This window comes from Saccopteryx bilineata, chromosome 1, assembly GCF_036850765.1.
Source record: "Saccopteryx bilineata isolate mSacBil1 chromosome 1, mSacBil1_pri_phased_curated, whole genome shotgun sequence".
NCBI lineage: Eukaryota > Metazoa > Chordata > Mammalia > Chiroptera > Emballonuridae > Saccopteryx > Saccopteryx bilineata.
This window is the reverse complement of record NC_089490.1, coordinates 316,139,285-316,150,793: the sequence shown is the minus strand read 5'-3', so window position 1 is coordinate 316,150,793 and position 11,509 is coordinate 316,139,285. Positions and strand designations below refer to the sequence as shown.

Genomic DNA, 11,509 nt, shown 5'->3' with positions numbered 1-11,509 from the left:
ATCTCTGCCCCTTCTCTAAATTCTACCTTTTGATGCCATCCACGTTATACTTTTGCTTTTCACAAATACAATGGGTTATTTATTTAATTATGTGTTTACTACCTAACCTTCCTTCTTGTACTTGATAAGAGCAGGGAACATGGATGTTTTATTGTTCTCTGAGTCTGTAATGTCTGGCAAAGTGCTGGGCTAGGCAGGCTCACTAGCCCTTGCTAAGTATTTACCAAACTTTGGGAGACATATTTGTGAGTTAATTTTAATTCCTTTATCCTTTTCTCTGTGGTTATGGATGTCCTTTGGGTTCTGTTTTTTATCTTCTCATGGTTTCATCTTCATCACTCTAAAGTGGCCAGTCCATTTTACAAGCCTTGGTGAGATGTGATCTCTTCTCTCAAAAATTAGCCTCTCTTTCTTGCCTCCTTAGTTTTCTGAGGAGAATATATATAGGTTCTCTCAAAATTCCAAACCACATTACTCCTTCCCCCAGGTCAGTTTCCAAGCATGCACTGACTTCTAAGCCAGTTATTAAGACCTTCAGATCCTCTTGTTCACTTTTTTTGCAGTCTTGGTCCACGCAAACAGCATCTCCTGAAGATTTGCAATGCGGTCTGCCCAGCCTCAGGGGCCTACACCCTTCCTGTCTCTGAGGTCTCACTTCTGTGCTTGTCTCATTCTCTAGGAGCTCTAAAGAGCTTCTTAATTCATATCCTTACCTTCATCCTTCCTGCAGACTACGATTTTCTAAAATTGCAGAATTATTCTATTGAAAAGGACTGACAGAGCATCTTATCCATCTGATTTTGTAAATTAAGAATAGGTACAGAGATTGGCAGATTTGTCACTATATCCAAGGTCTTTTTTTTTTTTTTGCATTTTTCTGAAGCTGGAAATGGGGAGGCAGTCAGACAGACTCCCGCATGTGCCCGACCGGGATCCACCCGGCACACCCACCAGGGGGTGATACTCTGCCCATCCGGGGCGTCGCAACCAGAGCCACTCTAGTGCCTGGGGCAGAGGCCAAGGAGCCATCCCCAGCACCCGGGCCATCTTTTGCTCCAATGGAGCCTCCGCTGCGGGGGGTGGGGGGGTGGGAAGAGAGAGACAGAGAGGAAGGAGAGGGGGAGGGGTGGAGAAGCAGATGGGCGCTTCTCCTATGTGCCCTGGCCGGAATCCAACCCGGGAATCCTGCATGCCAGGCTGATGCTCTACCACTGAGCCAACCCAAGGTCTTCTTTCTTATACTTGCAGTTCCCACTGTACTCAGAAAGCCTCATGATCTCCCCTCCTACATGTAAAAGACAAAACTCTTTGCCATCCATCCACACAAGACTTTGTGTAATCAGGAGCTCATGTACCTCTCTATTCTTTAAATTTGCATTTATTTTATATATATATTTGCTAGGGTATCTTTATTCTTTTGGTTTATCCCACCTATAACATCTTTCTTTGGTGTTACCCTCTGTTCTGGACCTTGTATTTTGAACCCCAAAGCATGTTTGATAGTGTACTTTAATCCATTTTGTTGTTTAAAGACTAAAACATTTAAATTAATCACATCCTCCCACATTGAATGTGGCTAAATTTTCTTTAATAGAAGTCAATAAATGTCCACCATCATATTCTGAAATTTGTACCAAAATAAAAAATATTGTGAAACATTCACTAGAGGTGTTCAACTCTCAAAAAGCAATGATTTCTTAACAGTTGGCAATTTCACCCCTATTCCTTGTTTACTTGGGAAACTGCATTTGACCTCCTGATCTCCTCACATGACCTCTTGTGCCTTCCCAAAATGGCCATAAGTACTGATCCTCTTGTACTTGATGTGTAGTGGGTAGAGATTGGGGAAAAAGAGGAGAAATGTGGAAGTAACAGGGAAAAGAAGAAAGGCTGGAAAACCCCAGGAAAGAATGAATTTGTAAGATGGCCTCAACCAAAGACATAGGTTAGAGAATATGGTTCGTTCTCAAAAGAGAATTTGTATTACAAGCATTATTTAAAATACAAATTGAATCCAAGAATGATTTTAACATCTGGTTCCCAGCCACTCAAGCTGGCAAACAATATCCAACCATTTAAAATAATTAGAAAGTCAATTGATTTCATTAGAAAATGAAGAATTCCTAGCCCATAAGTTGCTTACTGAGTTCATTAACCTTTATTATGGATGCAGCTCCATTCCCTTTTAATGTGAGCTGATAAAAAGTTTTTTAGAGACTTTTATAGAAATAAAATTTATTTTTATATAGATACAAATGAATGTGTAAAATTAGAAATATAACATAAACAGGAAACAGAAAATCTTAAATTAAGCAATTAGTTGCTTATCCATTGTTGATGCCTAAATATTATATTTGGAAGATATCCCAAGATGTTAAGTTTTGAAGGCCTGTGTAGTCTTTAACTTGATCTTTAAAAACAACAAAATTTAAGTGAATGTCAATAAAACCAGTGAATTATAAATATCCTCTTTTTCAGCATATTTGACCAGAACTGTCATCAAACAAAGTTGTATTTCCTAGGTTTCAGGCATGAATACTAATTTATGCATTTTAATGTAATGTTCTACCAGAGGACCTTAAGAGAATATGAAGAATTTTGATATCAGTTGAGTTATTCTTACAGTAAAACTGGACACATGCACATTTCAAGAAATAAAATAGAATTCTTAATGTAAATACATTAAAATATTATTTATATATAAGGCTAAGATAAATTATTTACATAAAAATCCAAGTTATCTGAATTAACTACTATGCATTGCATTATTGGAACCCTTTCTTGCCCCTCCCTCACACATTCACTGGTATTTCTATGGTAACATTGACTCTTGCCACATAATACATATGTTTCTTCTCCCTTTCCCCAAACAACTAAAACCACTAAACTAAATAAAGTGGCAGAATTCCCCCCAACACTGTGCAGCTGGTGTCCTGTCTCCAGTAGCACAATGGTAGAGACCAAGCTACAAGGCAAAGCATAATTTTTGCAGTGAGAAGAGCTCTCTTTACACTTCCCCAATCTAACTTATACACCAAGTTTTATAGGAGTGGAACCCCTAAACTGATCTCCCAGAGCTGACACCACTGACCCACCTACTGGGGTGGCCATCTAAATGGGAAAAGGTATGAGGGCAGACAGAAGGGACGTGCACCTATGATGTTACTATGTTACTGGTTTCAAGTCCTGGAGGAAGAGATGGGCTATGAACTCTCTTAACCAAGCAATGTCAGAGGGGGATATATCTCATTAAAATGCCTGAGGCGAAATAAAGTCAAAGACGCAACAACAGCAGCAAGACAACAACAAAACCCAGTCCCACCTCTTGCCTGGCTTCAGGGCAGGGACAGAGTAGAATCTTATTGTAAGGGAACAAGGTTTGTGCTCTCCCAACATTCTAAAACCAAGCCTTCAAAAATCGGGTACCCCATGTCACTTCAAACAGGTGCATGCATTTGTAAAGGCAAGTTTGTAACGTTGTATATACTTTTTAAAAGCACAGTGGAGTACTAAATAATAAAGTACTTTTGTTCCAAAGCAACATTTATTTTTCATGAAAATAAGAGGCATATTACATTTGCTATGAGGGGGAAAGCTGCGAGTTACTAATGTTACAAAAACAGAAATTCTACTTCTCAAAGTGTTTTTGCCCTATCAGAACATATTGAATGAAAGGCGTTATTTCAGGCAGATTTATTAGGATTTCTTTTGAAATGTAATTTGTACACGTTTTTTATTCCTTTGATGGTAATAAAACAGATTTATTGGCTACATGTTGGAAGTGTAATAGATAACAGATAACCAAGGGAGTTTTAATAAAACACTGAAGAAATAAAAAAAAAAGTGAGTGAATATGCCTGCTTACATTTCAGCTAATAAATAAAAAGGACAGATAGGGCTTTAACTGAAAACCACCCCGGTTATTGCAGCTTGGAAGGTTTACTGAAAATTGGGTAAAACACTCTAATTCTTCATACTTACAGATGCGATGTAAGCTGAACAAGCTAGCATGATGGAACACATTTTGATTTGGCTGCTGGAATCCTATATTTTCAAAGGGAAGTTGTAAATGGTCATAAAGGGGAAGCGTCGTCCTTGATTATTACACTGTTGGTCTCAGCTGTTTCTGATTGCATGCTGGGATTCATGACAACCGAACAATCTCTATTTAATTTTACCATTCACCCGAGATAAAAACAGTGGACACCTGGAGGGAAATTTTGAAGGTGTATCTTCAATAAGCATTGGCCTTTCATCTCAAAGAGCTGAGAAGCTATGAGCTGAGGATAGTTGAGAATTTGGTCCTGAGAGCAAGCACCATGCTTAAAAATCCAAGTATATTGTGGCTACTCATCTGACATGAGGACTTAACAAGCTCCTGTCACATACCCCTCACTCAGATTGGTTTTAGTCAGTAGGGTCCTGGACGGACAGAGGAAATCAGCTCTCTTTTTCTCTTTCAAGGCAGGAAGAAAAATGCAGTTCTCTCTGAGCAGCCCCTGAGCTATCTTGAGTTCAGTGTTGCTCTCCTAAGAATCTTGCTTTGGAGAATGATGAATCACTTCCTAATCTTGGAGTCAGTCTCCTTTAAAATAGACAGTAAGGAGCTGGAGAGGAAAAATTACTCTGAATACCAATGATAACCACCAATGCAAAAACAGTTTTCTAGTGGTAGAGCAGGGCCGAACTCCTGTTCCCAAATTTGTGGTGTGGCTTCTTAGAACCAGAGCCATACATCTGGGAAACAATGAGAGACCCCAGATCTGATTTCACTTAGTTCAGAAACAGGGATTCAGAGATGGTGAATGAAGACATGCTTAAGGATTTATGTCAATAAGTTGAGGTTGTTTTAATACACAAAAGCTTTTAAGCTATAAATAATGTATGATGGCCTGTCAAATATAGAATGCCATTGTAAATCCATATCTGTATATCGAAGAGACAGGGACGCAAAAGCAAAATATGTAACATTAATTAGCACAGTTTGGAGAGTTTAAATTCATGATTCAATATGGGCCCTATAAAATATTTCATCCAATTTCCAGTTAGGTTAATACCTTAATGCTTAATTTGTTTTACTTTCAACTGCCCAAACCTTTCAGGGTACAGTATTCTGAAAGACTCGTGCAGAGTCCCCAGGCCATTCTGCAAAGAAGTTATTTCTGTGGATGGGTTTTTGGAAGGAAACAATGAAAACTTCTGCTACAGCTTATAAATTGTCTCCTGTAGGATTATAATTAAAAAAACTTCTGAGAAATAATTTTTTAATATTGGTGTTAAGTGAATTTGCATGTCTCAGCAAGATGCATAAAAAGAAGACTAAATGACTTCACTTCTAAAGCATCTATAGTACCATGGCATGCATTTGGAGACAGGCCGTTATTGTCTACATGGATAAGTATGTAGTGTAGCTCATGGGAAAAAGTGGTTTGTTTGGTTGGTGCCTTTTCCCCAGACACCATCATTTACTTTTAATTTTTTTAATAATTAAAGATGTATACATAAGAAAAGCTCATCTACTGATTTTTAATATATAAGGTGCTTTCTTTAAAAAAGCAAGATCCAAAATTGTTTTGTGATTAAAAATTTAAAAATAAATTAATCTTCCAAATATTCCAATGACACATTTCATGTATTTAATATGTGCCTTATTTTGTCAAAATGTTTTAAGGATCTAAATGACTCAACCTTATGTAAGCTTTGGTGTACCTGGTTATATATATGAATAAACCATTTGATTTATTTACCTGTAGACATGGATCTATCCTCAGACACTATTTTTAAATGCAAACCTATATTCTTGGATATGGAGGTTGATGATATACTGTTCTATTTGCCATGATGCTAACAAAGCTAGGCTGAAACTCAGCAACCACTTGTATCCATGGTTTTGCAGGCTAGTAGTAAGTTCGGTTGCTGGTGGGAAAAGGGTCTCTTAGCATACCCTCCTTAAACCAAAGGATCTTTTATGCTTAATGTATATGAACAGTCTTTTATCGAGGTGGTCTGGAGCTGCAGATACAATCACAGCGCTCATGGTGATCCAACTGGATGTCAACGAGAGCCATGTACTTTGATTTGTCCCTCTTCCTGAAATGGCCAGGCTCAAACTTCAATACCTAGGACGATAAGCATATTTCCTGTTAGAAAGCCCTTAGAATACAACTCAATAAATACCAGTTATTTTCTTTGTGACAGCTGGTACTTAACCCTCTGAGAATTTACACATGTCAATATTTTTACAATCATCAACTCTTTGAAATGGAGGGGTCAGCTGATCACAGAATAATGCCTCCTGACTTACCTACCTGCAGTACCAAGACAACCTCAGGTGTCCTAGCAGGTACTTATCGATAGCTCTCTAAGACCTGCTTTGTCCCAGGTGGTGTCCCAAATAATATCATAATTATTCTTCTGCTGTAGCATATGTTATGGATAAGTAACAATACTGAACATATTATTATTGCTGTAGGCAGCACAATGAATAAAGTCATGAACATAATATGCCAAATATGGCTAAAGTTTTGATTGATGAAAAACATTTTGTTCTAATGAAAGTCATTAGCAGCTAGCCATAAATAAATGAAAATGTGTTTATGTTCTTACATATATGTTAATATAGAATACCTTTTACAATTCAAAACAGATCAGGTACCACTTAAATCTTTGCACATTAGTATTTGTGTATCAGTACAGCATTTCTTAAAAAATGCATCCTTTAATTTTATAAGTCAGTAAGCTTAAATGTAATTTTTTAAAAATTAGTAGTTTTAAAGAGAAGCTAACTCTTCTTCCCAGCTGTGGCCTTCCTCATAGTCAAACATTAGTCATTGGCCATCGCATGTACACAGACCTGGAAAATCACATACTTGTTCTTACATATATATACTATATGGTCAGTGTACTTTCTTCTCCTTTTTATGTTCTTAGGTTTCTGTTAGTCTTCATATTTTGTTCTATTTTTCCTTTAGAGTCTAAACTCGGTCATAGCAATACCACACAAGTATGTGGCATTTTACAGTTTTTAAATAATTTGCACAGATGCACTATTTCTTTTGCCCTCAGACAAAACTCATCATGTACTAGAATAGAATCTTTATTTTCATTTTATAGATTAGAAAACTGGGACATTAGAGAAGGCTTAGGGTCTTCTGGGGACTTGGACTGGGGAGTGGGTGTTTCTTTACTCTGCGCTTTTAGAACATCTGCCCCCATGTCTCTACAATGTGCCTACGATTTCCTTTTGTGACTCAGAGGTGGGTATGACCCTAAATATAAACTGGAAGGGAGACCTGATACACTTTGCCTGATGTACTTTGGCCTTAGATGAAGCTTAGATGCAGTGAAAGCTTGCTGTAATGTCTACACAACTTTTCATGACATCCCCACAATTCTTTACAATGGATTCTAGTCCCAGCAATGTTCTCATCTTCACATTACCTGTTTCAAGTCATAAACAAACCGGAACCAACAACTAGGAAAAAATCGGCCCAGAGTCCTCAAAACTCATGCATCAGTCAGTATACCATTTACTTTAGGATTTAGCCCTGGATGGAGTTTCAATGAGGAGAATATATCACTGCCTTTCTTTAATGTTCAAGCCAGCCAGAGAGCCTGGACTCTGCTAACAGAGAGTGTAACATAGAGGCTTATTTGTGGCAAAGCTTCAAAAGAATATTAATGAGCACAAAACTTTGGGAAATAGGAACTCTAAGAGAGTTCACCATGGAAGCACAAAGACTCAGAAGTATTTGATATTGGTAATGCTAGTCCAAATGCAAGTTTTGATAACTAATTACATTGTTATCTTGTTCCTCTGCATTTACAATATGTATCACACAATTTCATATGATTTATTATGCATTCTCTCTATTAACTGGATTTTAAGAGCTTTGAGGGCAAGAATAGCAAAAATAATCTCTAATGTTATTGCCATCCACCGTTATAAGCAACTTTGCAAGTATTAAATTATTTGGACTTTGTTGCAACACTATTAGTTACTACTAAGTACTTTTCTCATTTTGTTCATAGATAAGAAGAGAGAGGTTAAGTGGCTTCCCCAGTCATAGAGCTAGTAATTGGTAGAGAATCGGAATTTGACTCCATGTAGATTAACTAGTTCATGCCCTGACCTATAAAATTCCCACTTTGTGTAGCTTGGCAGCCTGTGGGCAACATAGTAGCTGCTAAAGACATCTCCTGGGTGACGGTGGTGGGAGGTGCCCTCAGTGCAGAAGGGAGCCTGTGTGCAAGATTCTTCCTTTTTACCTCCTCCCTGCATCTCCTCTATTCTACTTCCTACAAACAAAGCAGGCCGAACAAACAAGCCGGAAAATAAAGCAGAAGCCGAAAAGGTGGCCCATGTTGTGGACCATTTTTAATCCTTTCACATTGTTAAAGTAAAATTCACAGTACTGCGAGCAGAGTTACATCGACTTTTGCCTTTCACTGCTCCTGTGTTCTCTCCTGTTGGGTAACCAAAGAAAATAAAAGATGTTGCTTCTCTATGAAAAGATAAGAAAAAGAGGCAATGGTTGAAGACTGTATTAATTGCCTTGAAGGTTATTCAATAGCCCTTGACAGATAGGAAAGCCTTCCTGTGCCGTATTTGGTTCGAGAGCCTAAGAAGGGGTTAGAGGTGGAGGCCTACAGCTTTGCCAAGAATTTCTCCAATATGAAGTAGCTGCTATTGTACAAGACTGTCTGCGTGTAAACCAGATTCGGGGGCTGACAGTTGCTGGGGAGAAAGACAATCTCTAAGCAGATGAGCACATGATATATATGCTCTGTTTAAAGAAGGCCATTATGAAAGCTTCATAAGTTGCAGCGAGTGGCACCTATGAGAGCAGCGCTCTGTCAATTTGCTTTCTGGTTTGATGGCCAACAGGAGTGAGCTTTGGGACGGGCTCAGCAAGGGCAGTTTTTCTAACTCATCTGATTGTTCAGGGGTTTTCCCTGTGTTTTTTATTAAGCGGTGTGAGCACAGCATATGTGTGTTTTGCTGATAAGAAGAGAAAAATGAATTGGCAGACACTTTCCCAGACAGAACAGGAAAGCAGTGTTTGAACAAAGTGGAAATTGGACTGCTTTCCTGGCTGATCACAGCACTGATGTTCAAAGCTTTCAGACCATATAACAACCCTAAGTTCAGGTACACAGCCTTGAAGGGAGGAGGAGAGCAAAGCTGACCTGAGAGATGGTAGAAAATTAAAAGAAAAATGAAAAGCCTTTCTCTGAGAAAGCAAACTGCCTAGTTATGGGTTATCTGGTCACCTTTAAAGGATAGGAACCATTGAATTAATTACAGCTGCTGTTGGACACTTACAAATAGGAACCATCACAAAATGATTTCCTATTTTCTGAGCTACGATTCACAGCTGCAATCACATACGGAAGTAGAAATTCACCAAAGAGAAACCATCCATTTCTTATCACCTATGGGTGAAAATAGAAATCTCAACTCCTCTTCACCACCTGGAAAAACCAGGAGAAGCCGGGGAAAGTGACTTTTACTAAATGGAGAATGACGGAGCCAGTTGGTGGCTTTCATACCACACCGCACAAAGCCAAAAATGCTCAGTCTGCAAATCACCAGATCTCAAAAGATATTTAACTACAGTGCCAACAAATCACTGAATGAATCATTGCCACAAAGCTATTACACTGAGAGAATGATACCAGGCAGAAAAGAGAAAGGCTACCTGCTGAGTTAGGTTCTTGCTTACTGGGAATATATAAAAAGGTTGTTAAGACCTTGTAACAGTTCCCACACTAATGGCTGGCATAGAAACACACATACATATTTCAGGACAAATGCATTGTATACACCTGAATCATTAAGAGTGTATTTAAGATTCTATCCAACTTCCAAAGCAGCAGGCACTGGTCAGTACACATATAGTTTCTTATCTTAAGAAAATTTTAAAAAGCACTTCATATTTCTGCTTCCATTTTGACTTTTTATAGACTATATGAAAAATATGCACAGAGTTAAGATTTTAAGGTCTGTCTGGTCATCAATTTTTTCTGAAGTCTAAGTGAGTGACTACAACTGAAAATACTTTGAGAAGACCTGACTTTATTTTCCACCTGGGCAACTGCTCAACCTGCAGGAGACAGTGGCCGCGAGGGCTGGGCCTTGTAGTGCAAGAACTGATACAGCATTCAATAAGAAAAGACACAAATGACCAAATTTCAGAAACGTTTTGGTTGAGAGACTAAGTTTGAAAGTGACAAAGGCTGAGGTTACAGTGAGAGTTTATAAAACTCTTATGAATTTTGGAAATGCAATATTGATATCTGTGGACATTTACTTTTAATAGAAGTTTTCTGTGAGCAGCCTGGTGCTGCTACAGGGTATATTTAGGAGTAGTCTCTAACTTTCCAAAACCAAATAGTCAAGTGATTTTGAGAGTGCCTTAGAATCAGTGACTACATGTTCAGCCTACCCATTGCAGAAAACATAATGGACACCAACTTTCAGAGCATGGCGTTAGCAGTGAGACTCAGACAGGACACAGATGGGATTTGTCTACCTGAGGAGTACCATGCCCCAAAGTAGGGCTGCTCGTCTTTGTCAGGAAGGCCTGATCTGAGCATAGATCTAGCAGGGAAGGAGCGTGCACATATTGTGGTACTACATGGAGTCCATGAACTTGGTAGGTGAGTTATTCAGGCTGTCAGGAAGTCAGAACTAAGAAACCCTGAACATGCTCTCAGGAAATTATCTCCTCTCACATCTATCTGTATTGTGCTTTACAGTCTTCAGATGCTTTTATTGACCCAGAATCCCCAGGAGGTAAGTAGCACAAGTTTTGTTATTAATGATTGAATGAACTTTTCTATAAACATTAACTGTTCCAGATGATACCTTTATTCTTTTGCATTTACCTTGCACTTCAACCATTAATTTGTTTATATTTCCTGCACAATTTCAGGAAGAAGGGATCTAGGGGTTAGGAGAAAGTGTAACAGTTAATGGATATCATGTAACTTCAGGTCAGTCTGGGAACACAGAATGGTGGGTTATAGTGAGGACACATGGGGTCCTGGGTGCTTTCTGCTGGCCGGCCCAGGGCTGCCTCCCATGCTGCAGAGCCGGAACCAGAACCCTGTCTTCTCTCGTCTAGTTACACAGCTTTTGCTCCATTGCCTTGTCTCTCAGAGGAAAACACAGGAACAGCCTGAAAAAGAGCTGTCTCCTGACTTCCCCCAAAGAGCGAAAAAGGGAAAGAGGGGAAGAATCAGGGGACTCTGTGTAAGCTTTAGAAATGATAGTTCCAGAAAAGGAATAGAAAAGACATTTTCCTGACTCCTGTGATTGCTTATATCATAACCCAAAGTCTAATTGCCTTTACCATAAAAAAAAAATGTGTTTCTGTCTTCTTGGTCTCAATTTATAGTTTTTAGCTAATTTTTTTTGATAAGAAATACTTAAAGCATGTAAAAACTAAAAAGTACTATTATCTTATTTCAAGTCTGAAGCTCCACATTTTAGCACAACTCTAAT

At 38.6% G+C, this 11,509-nt stretch overlaps 1 protein-coding gene across 2 annotated transcripts in view; it reads right to left on the bottom strand.

Moving 5' to 3' along the window:
* Positions 1–3,525: 3,525 nt before the first annotated feature.
* The window catches only part of PDGFD (platelet derived growth factor D), a 268,029-nt gene continuing 260,045 nt past the window's right edge, over positions 3,526–11,509 (bottom strand). For both annotated transcript variants that reach the window (XM_066247658.1, XM_066247659.1), the window contains exon 7: positions 3,526–6,119. In XM_066247658.1, coding sequence (XP_066103755.1) covers positions 5,994–6,119 — 126 coding nt within the window. In that variant the 3' untranslated portion in view covers positions 3,526–5,993. The remainder of the gene's footprint in view (positions 6,120–11,509) is intronic.